This window comes from Chlamydotis macqueenii, chromosome Z (assembly GCF_036417535.1).
Source record: "Chlamydotis macqueenii isolate bChlMac1 chromosome Z, bChlMac1.mat, whole genome shotgun sequence".
Lineage (NCBI taxonomy): Eukaryota > Metazoa > Chordata > Aves > Otidiformes > Otididae > Chlamydotis > Chlamydotis macqueenii.
In genome coordinates this window covers 27,512,921-27,533,378 of record NC_141593.1, presented here as the reverse complement: position 1 = coordinate 27,533,378, position 20,458 = coordinate 27,512,921, and the positions used below count along the sequence as shown (strand labels likewise).

The 20,458-nt window shown below is 44.6% G+C and overlaps 1 protein-coding gene across 3 annotated transcripts in view; it reads right to left on the bottom strand.

The window, feature by feature from the left end:
• Positions 1 to 20,458, bottom strand: part of DMRT1 (doublesex and mab-3 related transcription factor 1) — a 58,787-nt gene that overhangs the window by 22,725 nt on the left and 15,604 nt on the right. For 2 of the 3 annotated variants that reach the window (XM_086770377.1, XM_086770380.1), the window contains 2 exons: positions 13,766 to 14,047; positions 3,679 to 3,841 (listed from right to left, as the gene is read on the bottom strand). In XM_086770377.1, the coding sequence (XP_086626503.1) occupies positions 3,679 to 3,841; positions 13,766 to 14,047 (445 nt within the window). Of the gene's footprint in view, positions 1 to 3,678; positions 3,842 to 13,765; positions 14,050 to 20,458 lie in introns of all 3 variants that reach the window. The other variant, XM_086770378.1, reaches the window with a different exon arrangement.

Sequence of the window (20,458 nt, the reverse complement as noted above, 5' to 3'; positions counted from 1 at the left end):
TTCAGTGGGAATAAGGCTCTTGGAGATGAAATACCCTGTTGTGATGCATTCTCACTCCTCCACTTCTTGCACAAGGATCTCTCAGCTTGGCTTCTTCCAAAAGAAAGACAAGTTTTAAAGTATGCTTTGCAAGAAAAGAGATTGATAACAACCTCTCCTACATCTTTTCCTCTCATTGTTCTTGTTTTAAAAACCTATCAACAAAGTAGAAAAGAGAGAGGAAAAATCTTCAAAGTACAGAGTACAAAATCCCTCTCCTATATAGAAATTATCCTATAAAACTTGCAACCTAGTGATCTAAGAGAGCCCTCCGAAAACATCCTTTTGCCATTTGTCACTGGTTTATCTTCTTTCTCTCCTCATTTTTCACAGTTTCAGATGGAAGGGTAGCAGCTGTGCTTAGTTGGAAGCAAAAGCATTTCACTTAGAACTGCTTCAAACTGCAAGGAGGTTGACTGATGGCGTTTGGCCATTCAGAAAATGTCAGCCCATTACTATATGCAACACACTGTAACATGGTATGACCTCTTGTACAAGTGTCAGAAGATTCCTGAGAACTTTGCATCATTCATAAAAACAAAGAAAGTGTAAATCAGTGGTCTGCTAGCTCATCTCTCCTCCCTTTCAACATAACTGGTCTAAGCAGGCAGTTAACTTAGCAGAACAAAATTAATGAAACTGACTGAAATATTAACTGAGATATTATATAAACTGGCAAAACCTCTATAAAGCTGAAGTCACAACTGAAATGTGGGTAACAGACTGCATGTGTTGTAAGACCACCTCTCATTTGTGGCTGGGAATTTGAAAACTATTTTTGTTAGAGATATAAGTTTCTGATGTTTTGAACATTTGTCTGTAAAAAGAAAAATTATTTTGACTTGTTGCTCTTCTATATGCACTGCCACCTTCCTGTAAAACTTCTATATTAACAATACCCAAGTCTTCATGCACATCTTAAAAAATAGTTACGGGCTTGCTGCAGAAGTTATTAGGTGAAGTTTTACAGTCTGTATTATATAGTAAGTAATAATAGATGATACTCACATTCCCTTCTGGACCTAAAATCTAGGAGCATGTATTCTTAGAAAGAAAACAAGGCTCTGAGCATGGTTACCATTTCAACTGCAGAAAAGGAAGAATGAGTACAATATGACTCGCTCATTTAAAACATACAGTAGAGTTGCCTTTAACAAGCAGCAATCACTTACTCTGCAAAAACATGTCACCAGTACAGAAAGCTCAGCCCAGCAATCAGTGGAGAAACGTGTAAGAACATGTCTTTTGCAAAAGACAACACATGAAGCATGGGCAGTCATTACTTTGGGTGAATGGATCATCGTCTTTAATACTGCTCACAGCCTGCTGGCTGACTCAGCACTCACACAGATGGCAATAAAGAAGCAAAAATACTCAAACCCTCTGAGGATTGTTAAAAGCACTAAAAGAAAAACGTCATGCGAGTCTAAATCTGTGACTAATAGCCTAAGAACATTGTTTTGTCTGTAGTTGGAAAAAAATAAAAGCAGTCATCTCCAAAAACAGGTGTAACAAAAAAGAAGATGCTTCTAAGAAGCCCATGAAATGGGTACAGTCCCGCTCTCATGTTCAAGTTTCTCACAAAAATATCAGTGCCTCTTTCACCCACTAGCTCCCTGCTATGGAAAAACACTTCTTCAGAGTCTGGAAAATGCTCTTTGATTTCAGTAAATTACATCTCACTGCTTGTCGGTTTCTGATTGATGGTGTAACTTAGGGAACAATATCTGTGTGTGGAATACTGTCTGGAGAAGCAGTCAGGGATTATTGAAAATACAGTATTTATGCAGTTTAAAAATCAGTGGCACATTACGCACAACTTTTTTTCTGGAGTGATGAAAAATTACTGAAGTACATTTGGGAACAAAGGGTATAAGGTCTTTTGTCTATTTGTAAGAACAGTCGACTGGTAAGACTTCTTAGTGAGTTAGTAGTGATGGATGCAAGAAAAAGTGTCAACTGCAGTTGAGCATAAAGTCAACCCCTTCTCTGACCAATGGGCAGAAAGGAAGACGTCACTGTTCAATGGTGGTCAGAGAAGAGGGAAGAAAATAAAATTGAAGAAAAGAGAAGGAAAATGAACCAAGGATCACTGATTTCTCTAAGCCATTTAAAACTACTGGAGAATGAGAAAAAGTCTAAAGTTTTATCACACCATGGGTTGTTTCTTCGTCTACCTGATACATCATCACTAGTTGGAAGACTTTCATAAAACAGCCACTGTGAAAGCGTAGCCACCTCCTCAGCATAAATCATTCTGGAGTTACTGAATTCAAGGGCTTACTGCTGATTTACACCAGCCACGGGTATGACTTTATAAGCACAGCACCTTCCAAAACTTCACTTGAGTCCTTAAGGTCCTGTCATGATACACCCACTATATTTTTTACCACAAAAAAACTGCAACAGACATCAGGACATGAGCCACTGAAAAAGAACTATGGAGCCTATGCAGGACACATCCTTCCATCCGCTATGAAGAGATTTATTTCAATGTATAAGGGCATCAGAGAAGTAAGTGAGGACGGATGCTGTTGCCAGCGGTGTCACTTTGTGCAAACAAAAAAAAAAACACACAAAAATTTGGCAAGTGTAAAGTAAACAAAAGGAAATACTTCCCACAGCCCATACAAAATTAAACTGTGAAATCTATTGCTACAGAGAGATGAAAAGCATGAAAACATTACAGAAGGGTTGGATGAATTAAAGAAGCGCAGGTCTGCTGCTGGTAACTGAAAACAACAGTTCAGAGGCAACCAACAGCTCAGGATGCCTTCGAATGCTGCAGGAATGTGAGGATTTTGGATATATGAAGTAGGATCACCATACTCTTTCTCTGTTTCTCTTCTCATTTCTCTAACACCTGTTACTGTTCCATTCTAGAGACAGGGAAGTAGCTAAGCAGAGTTTGGTCTGCTCTAGCAGGGCCATGTTAATGCCTCTGTGTGCACTCTACCTGCTCCTAGAGCAAGGAACAAGGAAGTGAGAGAAACCTCATCAAAACCACAGTGTAATTTCCACTTTCTTGGAAATTATTGCAGATTATAGTAATCCCTAGAACAGCCAAGAAACACTGGATGTGAAAAGATAAATTTATCTGCAATAGTTTTAAATTAAGTAATACAGTGTGATGTGTGAAAGCAAATAAGGAAGCAAGTCTGCAAAGGCCTTCACAACATGGTTGGGATATGGGAATAGTTCCCGCACATGATTCAGCAAGAAGAGAGCAAAGGCTCAGTGGGAAGCCTCCGGAAAAAAATCATGTACAGCATTTCTGAAAAGAAAAGAAAGGAAAGATAATTCTTTGGTTGGGGCAAAGATAATTCTTCGTTCTTGTCAGAGAGTTGGGTGGTGAGCACCAAAGACAGTACCTCAAGTGACTCTTTGTACAACTTGGAGATGTACACAGGAGCAGAAAGGCACTGCCTAACTGCGCTCCTGAACCATGAGACTTCTGAAATGCATGCTGTACACCAACAGCCCTAAATTGCCACCACACTACAAGCCTTCCAGAAAGCAGCCACCATCTTTTAAACACCTGTTTTCTGACATCTAGCTTTCCTTCCCATCAGCAACCACATCTTCTGGGTGCCTGCCCGAAGTCAATGCAGTTCCAGATGCCCTGGTGGGTGCACTTACCTCTTGCTTTAGACTCCGAATAGGAGGGGATGTCCTCAGACGTCAGGATTTGGGGGAGGCACGTGGGAGCACCAACTCCCTGTCCCAGGTAGGAAGCAGGTGGGTAGTAGGAGCACATGCGGTACTGGGAGCTGACGGTGTGGCGGCTCTCCATGCCCTTAACCTGTCAAAGACAGAAGTGCAACGACAGCCTGTGAAAGCTGAGCCCTAGCATCAAACGAGCACTCCGCTGCCCCACACACACACGGCTTTGAAGGAGGTCACGAGGAGTGGATGGGAAGTAAAGTCCTGACACACTGGCCTTGGGTTTTTGCTTTGGCTGGTTCATGGGACAGCCACACTGCTTAGCTACAGGAGAGCTGGTGCTGTACACGATGTGACCCAGCAACAGCACTAGCATATCTACGGCTGGTTTATCTTACCTGAGGTGAAGCTGCATCTGACACACATGCACGTACCCTTCACTGCACAGAGCTTCTGGGCAAGTCCCCTGCTTACAGCACAGACAACAGCATGGGAAGCTTTCCACACCCCTTCAACCGCACGCGTCTGGCCAGTGTCAGAGGTGAAGTGTCATCCAGTCCCTACACCTCTCCAGAGACTAACTCGTCTCAGACTGGTGGTAACTGCTCTGCCAGGGACCTACGGGGTGGCTAAGGAGGACAGTCCTACCGACTGACTCAGGACATGCTTCACAGCATACAAGCAGTGACACAAGCACACAAACACATCACTTCTCCTATGACCAAGTGAGACAGAAAAATATTTTCCTCATTCAGCCAGAGAAACCAAGCTGTGGATAGACTACATGGGAAGCCTGTAGTGGAGTCACAGCTGGACACCAGCCTGCAGGTCCGCTGCACCAGCACAGTGTCCACCCCTTCTCCCTCCCGCAGCCTGCAGCAAAGTTGTCAGCACTCAGAAATCAGAGCTTATCCTACTCCAATGCCCTGAAATAATCCAAGTTGAGCTCCTCACAGAGTTGGTAATGCTTTTTTAAATTTTTGTGTTATGAAAGAACTACGGTCTACTCTTATTTGTACCAAAGCCCTACAACGTAATGTGGCTACAACGCTCCAAAAAATGCATCCGCACACTACACAAGATTAGGATTTTCAACAGGAAAGGTGACACTACCTAGCCTCCCTAAGTCTGCTAGGCACTAAATGATCGTCAGATGGAACGCTTCCAAGCAGAGAAAAAATATCACTGTTCCGTAACAGGTACAAAGGTAGTGGTGCGAGCAGTAACATACATCCAGTTATGCCATTAGACGTTGTCTTCACATGCAGAAGTTCTTGACAGCCTTTTCAGCCATGCCTCACCTTGGTTAGAGGAGCTCTGCCCGCTCCATCGCGGTTCCTTTGGGTCCCAGCCAGCCGCGCCTTGAGCCCTGCTTCTCAGCCCTTCCCAGGCTGCAAAGCTCAGACCCTGGCAGCAGTGGAGGCAGGGGAGAACCTGCTGTCCCAGGTGGCCACCCCACACCAGCAGACCCCCAGGGTCTTCTTCTGGCAGAACGAGCCACTGGCCTCTCCCAGTGAAGCAGACATCCCTTGTTTCCAGGGGTCTTCTTAATAATTCAATACTCATTTTAGCATGCCTAGCTGGAAATAACGTGGCCTGAGCCACATAAAATCCTGCTGGTGCTCTCTGAAACAGAGGGCAACATCCTGCTTCCCGTGGGGAGCCAGGTTTGCAGCGAGATTAAGTGCCGAGAGAGCGCAGCGGCTGTTTACGGGAAGGAAAGTGCACCTCTGCCTGCCTTCTAACAGCAGCACGGTCGCACATATTTGCACATGTACTGAGGGATCAGCAGGACAGGCTTTTAGTCTGTGAAAGTGAGAGTTTTTTCTATTATAAATTAAAGCAATACTTAAAAGGTGATTTTTCTACCATCTGCACCCTATGCAGGTAGAAAACATTCAATATGCGTTGAAGTTTTATTCATGATAAATAGTAAATTGCTCTTAATATATTTAATATGTCATCCCAAGGAAGCCTGAACTTGAAAGCCGCTGATGTCCCCTCTGCTGTTCCGAAAAAAAGGGCAGCCTCTTCTTGGAAACAGACCTCTGTGCTTTGCACAGACTCCCTCCACAAAACCCAGGCTGCCTCTGCCCTGAAATTATGGACTGGCAAGACAAACTGCCGAAAAGCTCAGTCCAAAGGCCATCCACAAAGCTGAACAGCTCTAGAAGTACTGGGGGGAAAAAAAGAGTTAGCAAACTCCTCTCTGCCCACTGTTCTGCACACATCATCTGCCTTCCTTCAGTGGGGCAGGGCTGTGTCAGCATTTGCGGTCCTCACATCCCCACCTCTCCCCTGTGCAAGTGCACGTGTACACGCGTACACCTGAAAAAAGGTCGCCAGCAGGAGATAGCATTATTTCAGCTGTAACAAAATGGAGGGATCACTCCCTGGCACTGAAACGATCACGTTCAGGTTTCCTCTCCCTGCAGAGCGGATGCAGTGACCTGTTTCCTTTCAAACCTCTTTTTAGGGTTTTTCTCAATTTCTTAAAAAAAACAACTCACCTAAAATCTCTGGATGCAATGAATTATTACTACTATTATTATTAGTGTGTGGTAGCTGGCTAGCAAGAGACATGTTTTATAATCTTATTACCCACACCAAGTCTATGAACCACAGTTCGACCGACAGCCAGAAGCTTGGCTCTGCAAAGAATATGCTGTGTATTAACCGCTGAAGAAAATCTAAAAGCTTTTGGTTTTGCTTTATTAAACTGTTTAGAATACACATCGCAGTAAATCTGAACCATAAGGTTTCCTTTTTATAGTGCTTAGCAATCCTATTTTACAGTAACAATAAAAAAACAAGCAGTCATAAAAATTCTTGACCTTAGCGGTGCATTAAAAAGGGGGCTTAGGAGATCATTACCCCAGGAGAAGGGGCATTTGCTCTCTATTAACTCCTGCAACTCTGGAGAGATCTTGCACATTTTTGGGTGCCAGAAAGGGAGATGAAAACAGCTCTGGGGAGGCCCTGGAATACTCATTTTATTTCTAACCTGGGGCAGTCCAGCCTTCCAAACACTGCAACCAGGGGCCAGGTTTGGGATTTTTCTCTGAGTTCTATTCTGGGGGAATGCTGGGGTCATGCAGGGATCACAGGAGGAGAAGCGTGGATCTCTAGTGTCTCCTCTGCCTCCCTTGACCCTTCCAGCCCTACAGCAAGGCCAAGACAGGCGAGGGCTGGGATGGTTCCACAAGCCACTCTGGCTTGTATCACTGTAGGTTACGTGCTGTAAGAACACGGCGTGTTTTTGGTGAGGAAGTGCTTTGGAAGGGCTGTTTACATCCCCTTCCAGCCAAATGTTGCTTGTGCCCTGCCCCAGCTGCAGGACTGATTCACCAAGTACCTCACTGACTTCAGGGGGAGACACAGATCATTGCAGGAGCACATTTGGCCTACTCAATATTTACAGGTTCCCCTAAATCAGACAACACAGCACACACTCGGTAACTTTTTAAAGGATGTACTGCAAGCAACAGCGGGTTGCTCATAACTCATCAACAAATAAATATGGCCTGATTAAAAGACTATGCAAGCAGTGGAAATTCTTTCCTCCTTCCCTTGTAAAGACAAAATGGGGAATCAAGAGGCTGCTACAGCTCGTCCACAAACAGGCAGGCTGGAAGCAGGATTTGTCTGTCACTGAGCACAACAGTCAGTTCAGCCCTACAGCAGCGTCCAGCAGCGACAGAATACATAGCAAAAGCCAGGGAAGCATAAAGAAAATGCTCTTGCACCAGTTCAGACCATTCCTGCGAAAAAGCCTTCTCAACAGCTGGTGGAAGAGCTACAGAAAGCCCAGCTCCTCCTTCCAAGCTCCTGGCAGCATCTGTAAAACCTCTACACATCTTCTTCATGGAGGAAGAGCCAAGGAGGAGGTGCCAGACCAGAGACAGAAAAGAAGCAAGGCAGGCCCAAGTGGTGGCTTACTTGTCCTTCCAGCTTCAGAGACTAGAAAACGGTCCTACCCTTCCCAGAGGCTTCCTTCAGACAAAACATCACCCAGGTAATTCTTGTATTTGCAGAAGCTGTCAGCCACCATCTCCTTGCAAGCAAGTAATTGCTACTCTTATAGGAGCACCTTCACATTTTGCCCTTGATCTTGACTATGAGGCTTATTCCCAAGAAGGACAAGTAGGAGGAGGTCACGGACGCCCATCATGGGTGACAAGGGCTGCAAAAAATTCAGAGCAACAGAAGAGATCAAAGCACTATCCTTCAGCTCTTCCACTGGTGTGCCACATGATCTTGGCTGCATCACTTTGCCCAGGCTCTCCATCCCCCTGTCTCATCCATGACTCACCAACAGCTGCCTTAAAACAAAACCACTAATTATGGAAACACCAGAGAAACTTTGATGAAAGTTTTAACATAGCCTCCTCTTTCTGCCTTGATCTTAAAAATACAGCTAGCATCAGAGGGCATAAAACTGCATTTTGCATTTAAGTTGTTGTTTGCAAACAACAGAATTCACGGGTTGTTTTTGGGCATGAGGCAAGAAGGCATCCACTGGGCACCAGAGTGGAAATCCAGACACTAGGAACCTCTGCTCTGTCACCTGCGGGCTCTGTAACCATAGGCAAGTTATTTAATGATTCCCTACCTCAGTTTCCCCACCTGTAAACCAGAGTTGCCAATACTCTCCTACCTTGCAATGCTACTGCCCATGAGCTGACCCCTCACAAGTACTGCTGCGCTTCTGCTGCCCAAAGTGGCTTTGTTTCATTTCTAAAACCAGCTAAGCATATTTTCCAGCATGAGGAAAAAATGAGTCTACGATACCCTGCCTTGACTTACTTTGATTCTAGCACAGAAAATACAAGAGACATCTATATCTGTCCCTCCTTGATAGACAAACTTAATTAACCTTTGCTATTCTGTTCCAACCTATTCTTTTAGACAAAGGCAGTGACCCATAAACAATATGTTACCATCAGAATCTCAACTGCGGTGACACCTAGAGATATAGCCCTATCAGCAGTATCGGAAAATAAACCACTTATATTAGCTCCTCCAAGAAATATGGATTGCATTCATGTCACACATGAGCTGTCAGAAACATTAGGATACTTTTAGCATAAATCTGTAGTGTGAAGGGTATGTTATGAATACAGTATATAATACACTGCTTACATATAAAATTGGGATTGTGTCGGGTGACTTGCACAATGTGTTTACAAACACGCACATTTTACACCTATTCTGCAGAGTTAGACCGCATATTTCCATAAGAACGCCAGGCTTATTGGAGCAAAAATCATGCTAGAAACTAGAAACAGGTTGTGGAAGTTGAAAAGAGCAATCTTTTTTTACTAGCAAGCAGCCATTCTTAAGAGTTCAAACTGCTAGCTGCCGTCAGACACACTTTTCCGGATTTTGTAAATGAAAGTTCTATATGTTTGCTACTTTTAAAGAAATCCTTTAAAAACAGTTTCCTACCTCGGTAATGTTGAATATTTAACTTCCAAATGGTAAATGTAATTCCTGTGTTAGAAAATAAGTTAAAATTTCTCAGCCTGACTCTCACAAACATTCATTTCATACTTTTGCTCTAAACTGGTTTAAGGAAAGAACAGAAAAAGTTGTGGTTTTGGTAGTGAGAATATTGGTTTGCCAAGCTGTGTTAAAAAAACAAAAAAAAGAAAGGGAGAAATCTACGTCAAAGCATGAAACAAAATTACATGAAATTCTGAAACTTATCCAAAATCTCCTGGCCAGCCTTAACCTTTCTCCAAAGCAGGATCCCTGGAGTTACCAGAGTAACAAAGAAAATTCAGGCACCGCTCCCTAGGTGGGGGGGACACATTCCATATCTTGCAGATTTTTAATGGTCCAGCTGTAGGAACCAGAAGAGTTTTAACACTTTTTGGAGAGGATGCCAACTCACAAGGAGTTCCAATCATCATTATGCTGTGGGCCACATGCCAGCGTTTTCATTGCCAGCTTGGAGAATTAGATCAGATTAGATTTGGATGTGTCCATCCAGGTTTTGTTGTGGTAGAAAAGACTGCAGTCATCCCATCATTCTCCAGTTGCTGTCTGTAAGTGGGTCACAGTGAGACTGGATTCAGAAGCACCAATGCCAACTGTATATCAGCGTGCTCTGACTTGCAGTACTAATGCTGGTGACTGAATGTGCATAAATTCCTGTTGTAATGAACGAGAGCGTCAAGGGAGAGTCCAGATGCTCACACAGAACTGGAATGAAAGGAGACGCAGAGTAACCACCACATCTGCTACATTTCCTCTCCGACCTAAGCTTGTCTTTTCTTCAGGGGCAACACCAGGCATGTCTGATTACCTGCTTTAGAGCTGGCAAAAGCAGCAAAATATAAATGACTGAAGGGGTCTCAACGAAAACTACCATCTTCATTACGCTTATCAAATCATGATAGATACAGCTTCTGGAATAATTGTATACCAATGAACAAAAACCTACACAGAAACATCTAAAAAATTTGCACCTCTATGAACCCACTCAAGTATGCGAACAAAGACTAATGAACAAAGAACAAAGGCTAATGAAATCTGACATTAATCTACATTAAAGATTCAGTGATTCAGTTTATTTGCCAAGGCTCAATGATGCATTAATCCTCATCCCATCCCACACACACTCACATGTTTCCTCCCTGGCTTTTCTCCCTTGCTCCCTAAATTCTGAAACAGCAGACAGCTGGGCTGCTCAAGGCCTTGTCTGCACCCAGAAGTTATCCTACTTTAAGTATGCAATTCTCTTTGTGTGGTTACACTTGTTTGAGGACAAGCGAGCCTCCACTAACAAGAGCCTGGAAAAGGCAGAGGTCTTGTCTACGCTGCTTGAACTAGGATACCCCTCCAGTGAGCACATGGGTGACTTACACCAACAAATAAAGCCTCCTGAGGGGTCACAGCTTAGCAAGCTGCCCTGATTTGGTTACAGCAGACATTGCACAGCTATCATTTTGGTAAAGAAGCAAAAATAAAAAACCTAAATTCTAAAACACTTACAGCACTACCAGTCACATGAGCAGACTCAGTCATACTGGAAGACTGGTTAAGAAAGCCTGTGCATGTGAAAAAAAAACTCAGTCAGCACAGGCAGTCCAGCAAAAATCCCTGTGCAGACAGAGCTATGTGTTTCCTCTGGAGAGAATCACCCTGCACAGGTTTGCCAGCAAAATCTCCTGAAGGTGCAAGCAAGGTCTGATTCCTCTTTGTGGATCACACTTTGAAACTCTCCTGTAACTCCTTACTGTGCTTGATAGAGAAACTCATTCATCCTTCTCCACTTAACACTGTATTTCTGTGATCTTCCCTTGCTGGTAACCTTCCATGCGCAGAATCAATGTTCAACCACGTGCAGCAGCTGAGGGTTCGTTCCCCTTACAAGAAACCGCCTTCAGTGCCATGCAGGGTTTTACAACCTTGGCATCACTGCAGCCACTGCCATCAAACATTATCTAGCCTAGCTCTCACTAAAACTTTTTATGATTATTTGTGCAATGCTATGCTGTCATAACAGTATGCAAACACTGTGACTTGTAACTCTTCCACCAATAACAATCCTTCTTGCAGATCAGCCTCTGAGAAACAGCTTCTAAGTTTCATGACACTGACCTTGAACTATGCTCTGCCTACTGAACAGGAGAAGTGGGTCCTGGTTTTAGGCCATTTAGAAGCTGGCAAGATGTCACTTTGGCAGACAGAAAGCACTACCTCTAGTCTCTCTACACAGACATCTCACTAGAGCAGCACTGAGAATTGGTAAAAGATTCAGCAGGGAGAAATTAAAATCTTAGGTGAGGTAAATCACTGAATTCACATGGAAGTGAATGTAACCATGTGATACATCCCACAATGTGGGGATGAACAACGAGCGCGTGGAGCCTGCTGGTGGAAGCAAAACAGGCCTTTTTGACAACACTCGTCTCTTTTTTCCTTATTTACCTCTTCAGTATCCCACTAACTTAAGTGGCACTTAAGCAGAAATTAGTTACAGATTCTGCAGGGCCCCAAGAGAAAAAAAAAAAGCACAGAAATCACACTATTGTTTTTATTTCTTTAAGGGGTGTCAAAGGTCCCACAAGAAACAGGCAATCTCACAGTGAGACAATGGACCAAGGCTTCTCACACATACAGCTTAATTTCAAATGCAGTACACAACAACAGAACCAAGAGGACACCATTTTCATTCCAAGGTTTAACATATTTTAACATACCCTCATGTATCTCTCTCAAACACTATCCACTAGGATAGTCAATACCTGCAATTTACTTTCCTTTTTCCCAAGCAAGTCAAATCACAGAAGTCTACTGGCTGGAGGAATGGTGAAGTGTGGGACTAACAGCCTGTAAGAACATTAATTTCACAAGATGAATGTTGCTGCCCGCCATTTGTGTTGTGATGGTGTCTCCAAGCATCAGCTCTATGGGAGACTCTTACAAGCTAGACACTGCAAAAGCTTCAGAACTAACTTTCTATTTGAAATATTCTGCTACGACGTGCCAGGTTAACCCAACAAACTGAAAAAGCTAAAAAAGCACCGTCACCTCACATCATTACCATGCACAAAATCCCATCCCCAACTTGCCTCAACTAATTCTCCTCCTAGTCTGGTGATGAAATTCAGTAGACAGAGAGGACACTATCAACTAACCTAACTGAAAGTATACCTCTGTGTATTTGAAGGTGATCATGGTGAAGCCTATCAACATACTGAGAGAAGAAAGCCCGCATGGTGTGGGCTCACACAGCGGAAGGGAGAGAGAAGAGCCAGCTCTTTTCCCCATACAGCTGTACTCATGGCGAAAAAGGGACATGGAAAAAGGGGCAGTGACTACTAAATGTGTAGTGCTCTAAAGCCATAATCTTAAAATTCTTGGACCTGCAAGCTGTTGCCTCAGGAGGCCTTTTCAGAAGGACCTTTCCATGAATGAAGTGTCCAACAACTGGAAAGCCATGGTGAAGGTGATGTGGACTGCTACAGTAATCGTAATCACCTTGGTCTTAGTTACAGCTTCTCCGTATTAGAAGTTAAAATATGCTTTCAGAGTTGATCCCTGTGCCAGAATTGTTAGAAAAATTATCTGTCAGCAAGGCAGACAACCCACCTGTTCCCTTCAGAAAGCAGGTTTGTGTGGACATTTCATCTTTTGTTATTGAGTGATGTTTCACAACAGCGCCTTTGCAGAAAGCAACCTACCCTCTCTTGATGCTCTACAGAAGAGGTCTGCTCTCTCCTGCCCTTAGATAAGGGACACAGAGTGTATGCAGACTCAAGAGAGTGCAGCCTCCCGAGTTCAATCTCAGACAGAAAAGCATCACTGCAGCCCAAGACGAAACAGTCTCAGGGCCACTGAAGTGACCCCACTTGCTTTGCCAAGAATCCCCTGCCTTGGCAGATTTCCCCTTTTGCCAGTCTCCAACTGGTACCAAGCTGGAGGCTACAATTATCAAGTCCTAGAGTGAGAGGGCTTGATTGGCTTTATACCCTAACCAAATGAGGTACACAGAGCTCTGGTGCAAACCTCTTAGGCACAGCCTGTTAACTTGAGCTAGCCAAGCCAAATTCACAAGCCCTGGAGCTGGCATTGCCAGAACATGCCATTAGCAACATGCCATGTCACACTCCGCTGACTGCCACCAGCCCACTGCACAACAGCATAGTCTCCTGGGTCACCTCAGCACCTTGGATGTGAAAGACAGAAAAGAAAAAAACAGGTTCCTGAAGAGCAAAGACTCTCAGAAATGACACCTGAGGCTCCTACGATGCCATGCTGGGTAATTCAGTTGGACTGTTTTTCTGGAAAACAGCCTGTATCTACTATGACATCACTCAGAAAATAAAATCAAGTGTGCGCCTGTTATCTGTGCTTGTGGCAACCTGTATGATTGCTTTCATTGTGCTGCATCGTCACTACCCATTTCAGCCAACTTTTCTAATGTGGGTCCTAATCCCACCCTGGAATCTGGTTTCTGCATGAAACCAGCAAGCATGTTGTCAGAATCAGGCCCAAGAAACAGCTTATCGTCCACCTCACTCCCCCATGTAACACCCCTGGAACATCATACCTGCCACTGTTTTCCCGACTGGCTTGGCACATATGTTGCTGGAAGGCTTCGAAGGCTGTTTTTCACGGCCGACCCTACAATTGTACCCCCCGTCTCACTTGAGGAAGGCTCACTGGCCACCGCCATTTGGTACTGGGAGTAGTTGTACAGGTTGTTATAGTAAGGATACAGGGACGGCTGGTAAAAACTGCTGTAGTAGGTGGAGTCCACAACCAAATCAGACGTGCTCTCCAAGTGCCCTCTGCTGGAGATGGAAGGGATGTCCTGAAGGAGCACCCGTCCCTCTGGAAAAGAAAAAAACAAGCCATTATGAAACTAGAGGCTCCATGAAGACCGCTACCTTTCACCTTCTGATAAGCTACTCCTTCTCCTGAAGGCTGGAGAGAAGAGTAGTAAATAGGAAGAGGTGGGAGCTGAAAGGGAAACACGTCTGGATGTTTGGTGGAAACTCAAGTGGCCTACTCAAAGCCCAAGACCAGCACCCACACACACCACAGACTGCCGGAGACAAAACCAACTGCAGGTTAAGACAATGCTCTGAGTCCTCAAGCAGCATCAGCTGATCTGATGATGATTTACACAAGCTAAGGATGCACCCTCCACTATTTTTAAGCTGCAACAGTGTGCCCAGTCTCTTTCAACTCCCTGGAAGCAGAAAGGCTCTAGCTACAGGACAACCTCTCTCCAGCCAGTGTCCCGCACATGAAAGGACACTTTCTGAAGATGCCTCTAGAAAGGGCAAACACTCACAAGGTCAAGAGAAGCTGCTGTAGGGAAACCAACGCATGATCAGCGAAGGTGTCCCAGAAATTCACATGCTACCTCTGAGCAGCAAGACCCTCCCTGCCACTCCCTAGGATGGGGGAGCTTCTCAGAGGATGTTTCAAGCCCCATTTTCCTCACTCCAGTGTCAACCAGTGCCTTGTGGCATCTGCAAGGATGAAAAAGGACAGTGCTTGTTGGTACTGCTTCACAGTCAAGCTCTCTGACATGGTGCATCAGCTACCTGGCCGAGACAGACACAACAAAAAACTGCCACAACCCTAGAAAGTCTAACCACATGGTGAATATATATTTACATACTGAACAAGGCAGCAACCACAAATGCCACCATCCCTGCAGCTCTGGTTCTAGCCTGCATTCCTGAAAGCCTGCCCTGCACCAACCCTTACAGTGTCTGCAGCATAACAGTCCCTTCCACAACGAGCTCCTGCTCTTCCCATGATATTGTCTAACTCTACTGGAGGAGAAAAGGATATGGCTGAAAGCATACTGATGAGCTCCCAAGGGGTACCGGTATGGAGATGAAGCAGCATGGACCACAGGCACATATGAAATAATAGCGCTACGAGAGATGTCAGGCAGGCGTTGCCTAGTTTGTTTTGCACCTTTCTCTTGGTGTATCTGCACCTTGGTTACTTACCTGAAAAATTAATATGGTGGCATTTACCAGCCCCTAAGAGCCATGGTAACAACTTCCACTGTACTGTGTATGAGCTGCACACCAGATCCAATGATCGGTTTTACCAGTTACTGCCATTTATAATGCAATTCTGTTTCACTTCTTCAGCTGTAATGAAAGCTCTCTGCAATCATGAATAGTCTCCTTCCCGGTCACTAAATTATACTGTGCTCCCATTCAGCTCTTGCTGACATTTTGTTGGCATTGAACTATACCCATTTATTAGCAGTGTTTTATGCCTCCTGCACCTGTTTTTTTCTGCCGGTCAGCCCTGTGCAAGCAAGAACCAAGCCAGGTGGCCATTTTCATTGAGAGTACCTCTCCCAATTTGCAAACAGAACTGAGGAGTCTGCAATGCTACAGAAGACCCTTCAGTTTTTGCGCTTTCATATTTTTATGCAAGTTCATTATTGCTATCATTCTGCTTCTGGGCAGGCCTCTCTTCAAGTCCTTTTGTCTATGTCTTTGATAAAATCAGAACTTAGACCACTGGCACTTAGAAAGCCAACAGTTCCGACAAATCACAGCACAAGCCTGACTCCTCTCCCCAGACTTAGCTCCCAAATCAAGCTGTGGTCCAACTGTTACATCTTTCACGCTGTGAAGTAGAAGTCACAAGCAAAATTGCACGTTCCCTGCTGGGATATGGATTTCACATGAGACAGAGATACGCGAGGCAGCCAGCCGCAGAAGTCGTGGCAGGCCTATGCTATGCTGCACAGATGTGCAATTTCTTCCAAAATTTCTGCAGTGTCTTTCCACTTGCAGCGCACCGTAAGAAGGGATAATACCTTCTACTAAGAATACTAGCACCAGGTAGATGGGCCCTCTTTACACCTAAACCCAAAAGGTGAGCCACCCTGAGGTATCGGCAGCTAACAGGAAGAGGGGGAGAAAGGAGCAAATTTTGTTGCAACCTCTGGAAAGGTCTCATGCACTGCACTTCCTAACATGGGACAAGACGGGTTAGGCTAGAGCAGAGACCTGCCCATAGCTATCCACAAACTCTTACAAGCTTCCTTGATGTCTCTGTGATGTTCCAGTCACTGGTAGCGTTACAGCTGCTTCCTGAAGGAAGGGCATCAGCGGCAGTCTTCTGCTGCATTAAATAGGAGAAAAAAAAATATGTTTTTTGCCCCATCTTTTCTCTCTCTACCTATCTGTGGTTGGGACTACCGTCATTTACCACCGGAGCTGCAAAAGGGTTGACCTGCTGCCACTCTTTTTTCCTTTATCTACCTGCACAACAGCCACCAGTGGTTCAGTGCTCACGGCTGTTATGAATCCATCGGAACGGTCCTCTGCTTTTCTTCTGCTGTCCCTCCACTCTCCAATAGCTCTACAGTACTATTAGCTGCCCTCTCAGGACTCAATATTGAGTCTGTAGAGCTGGTCATCTGTTCAGTCAGGCACCCATGCACCCATACACACAAATCTCCAGGCGTCAGCAACCTGGGGCATTTTTCTCTCATAAAAGCAGAATTACAGAACCCATAGTCCTCGTAACACCCCTGGCACACAGCCCTTCTGAGCTGCAGCTATACTACAGGGATATGCCCCAGCAAATGAGCAATAAAAATAGGAGCCATGGGAAATTTCAAGTGAAGGGATAGACACACTCAACTCCATATAGAACTAGGACTCCTACGGCAGTGCTGGAAAGACGGCCAGAAGAGTGAATTTTCCCTAAATCCCAAGCCACATCATGCTTCTGAAGATGGAACAACTGGTAACATCTGTCAAAAAACAGGAGAAAGCTGCCACATGCTTCAACTCACACTTCCCCCCAGATTTAGGAGATGAGATTTTTTTTCATGTCATGCTTTGGGATAAGGCTCTGCTTTTTTTTCTGTAGCATCTGCAGGAGATTTGGTGCTCCTTCCAGGAGAAAGGAGACATCTCACAAAAGACATAGTTTTGTGCCATCTGAACTGTGCGCAGATGTCAGGTCAGACCAGGTCAGAGCACCCCATGGGTTACTGGAAACTCCTTGCAGTCTTGAACCAGCCAGCCTGAGGGAAGGATGCCTCTGGAGAGCTGAGCTCTTGCAGGTCTTCAGTGACTCTGGTATGCAACAGGTCAACGGCAGGTCTGAACTCCAGCTCTACACCCTTATTCCATCTAGCCTGCCAAATCATGTAATCTCCTACTACCAATGCATACATCATACGGATACAACACTTATAGAACACACACAACTGTAAATACATTAAGGGGAAAGAGTTTTGCTGTTAATGGAGAAAGCCTGGAAGTCTGGACTTCTTTACTGAGCAATGAAAGTTCAGGAAGAAAAGCAGGTCAGATCAGACAGTACCTACACGAGGTACCTTCAAAGAAGTACTAAGTGCCAAGGGGAGCAGAATTAAAAGTCAAAGAACCCTCATAAAATGTCCTAGGGATAAAACAAGGCACTCTGAGATCTGGCCAGAGAAGATTTTGTGTTTATCGTATGCCCAGGGGAGTTTTTGCCCTATCCATGCCAGTTTTCTCCAGCTGAAGTCTGGCTAGCCAGCTGTCAGGCTGCTGGGCTGTAGCATCCTCAGTCATGGCCATGGTTTGCAGAACAGGGTAGACCTATTGGAAGCAATGGCTGTAACTGAATTTCAACCAGAGTTCCTCTGGTTGGTCTTTGGCCTGTACTTGTAATTCTTGACTCCTACCTACAGGCTGAACCTTCCCACAGCCTTGCCTCCAGCTGCTCAAAAAGCAAGGTGTCCTCCTCAAGGGAGGCTGTCAGCCTGTGGCAGCATTTTCCACTAGCAAGGAGAGAATACCAAGGTTAAAAAAGCAGCTTTCAGCTGAGGTTTTTTTTTTCCCAAATGTAATTCTACACAGCTGAATGGCTCTGCTGGCAAGAAGAGGGTCCTCCCCTGCCTCAGAGCTTGCCGCTTTACAACATCTGCACGAGGGGCAGCCCTGAGGTTCATTGCTCTAAGGGGAGCAATTTTCGAAAGGAATTAAGCTCTCAACAAGGCAACTGCTGCTGCACTGTCAGACTCCCACTCTGCCCCTCCACCTGCCCTTTAAAACAAGAGGGCTGCTGCAGGAGATGGGCTCATGCCTTGGCTCTCTTCACCCTCTACATGTGAAAACTGGGAAGGGCTCCTGGGTCTTTCCCCTGCCACTAGCCACAAATTTCAACATTTTGCAAGTTGCAAACAGGACATGATTAAATATATGTGACTGAATCTGTGGAAGGAAAAAAAAAAAAAGAAATTAGAAGACCAAACAAAAAAAAAGTGGCTAAAATTCTCACTCAGGTTTTGGAACACCAAATCTACAGTGCAGGGCTGCAAAAGGCTCTCCATGTGTGAGCAACACTCTTGTAGTGAGACAACAGTATCCCTTCATGCAGTTGTGCCCTTGGATCCCTAAGCTCTTTCTACGTCTTCACTAATTCCTGTAGAGAACTAATGCTACTTTTCTTGTACTATGTACATGGTGTGAAATATGGCCCACTCTTTCATAGAAGATCAATATGATGCACGATAAATACTGTTATTGATCTTGCAGTGTTGTAGATGACTCTCCAGCTCTATGGCATATTAATAGTAGTTAACCAGTAATTCATTTCAGGATGGCTGGGATTTCCTTTTAAGGAAGGTGAGCTCTTGGGGTCAGGTACACATATGAGTCTTACACATTCAGTAACCTATGAGAGGCTCCTGCCTTCACTTAGCAGAGCATCGTGAAAAACAGTGGTCCAGTCCCCAGTTAATGTAAACCAGTCTCAGACCATTTACTCCAATAAAGCTATGGCAATTCACACTAACTGCAGATATGCATGGCAAAATCAACGCAGAAGCCAGTATATAGATCATTCTTTCACTTCTTTCTTTTTGGGAGCAAAGAGGAGAAATGTCAGAGAATTTACTGGAATTTTTATCACCATCTCTGTCTCACAGACGCAAACATGTTTTTGAGCATATACACTGAGAAACGCAAACACTGACGTTCTGTCTGTCACATTCACTCATTCTGTAGATAAGCATGGAGTATTTTCTATTCCTACTGGTACTGTTAAGGGTCAGTTATACATCTTACTATACAGTGACAACAGTAATTTAAACATGCCTGGGCAAGCTTCTGACGCTGAGGTCAGAAGGCACAGAGTCCATACTATTAGACTTTCTCAGCATCTAAAACAGGGTGGTAGCATGAAATTACCTACTGGGAATGGTTACTAAACAACATTCAGGAAACTGAGGGCGAACATTAGTCAGCTCGGGATGGACACACACCAGGAACTGGTTTAAAAATCAGGATAGCACATACAGTCACGTTTCAATGTCTGGGAGCATGCAGTGGCACAGTTGAATTGACTCATGTGGCCATAACAGCTGATTAGCCTCCATCTGATTGTATATTCAGAAAAAGGACTCTGTATATGCAGTGCAGCAATTAAGAGAATTTCACTGCCTGCATTTATTGACATGAGTTCTTACTACATCTATGGTTAGCAGTTTTTATTTCTTCTGTGCCTACAGAGACTCTACCCATACACAGACGCACCACCGAAAACGCTGAAGAACTGCAACTACTCAGGTAGTATCTTTACTCAAGGAGCAGGAAGGCACAGTCACTGCCCAGTGAGCAGAGTTCAGCTTCTGGTAGTTTACATTTCCTGTAGTTTTCAGTTCAGAGTGACTGCTTTCATCATTGCAGTGTTAATACCTTCCTGCAAGCCAGCCTCTGTGGCAGGAGACAGCTATGCCATTAAAATGCCAAAATTAATTGTTCAGTCAGGAAACACTTGCCTTCAGACCTCAAAAGGGTCTTGGATCTGCACCTGACAATTTCCCCTTGCTCAGTACGTAAAGCATCAGTACACTCCTGTTAGCTGGTTTGGCAATATTAAGTCTCACAACGTGTTAGTTCAATTCATAGCTGGCTTTGAGGTCAGACAGTAGCCTTGAATGAGGCCAGAGTGAAATCACTCCCCAACACCATAATCAGAAACACTGGAACAATCTGTTTCTCCCACCAGACAATCATGACAGAGCTATTTCAGATGTCAAAGAAAGCTGGCACCATTACTTACTTTCTGCTGAGACACTCTGCCTCCCAAAGAACAAAACCCGCACGGTTGCTCTGCCTTTGAGAGCAGCGTTTTTGTTCTCTGCCTGCAAGAAGTTGCGGATTGTCTTCAGTTCCAGCAGTGAACTTTTAGCTTGCTATAAAGTTAATGTGCTAGACAATGTTCATTCCAGGCTAGGCTGTGGGGCTGTGTA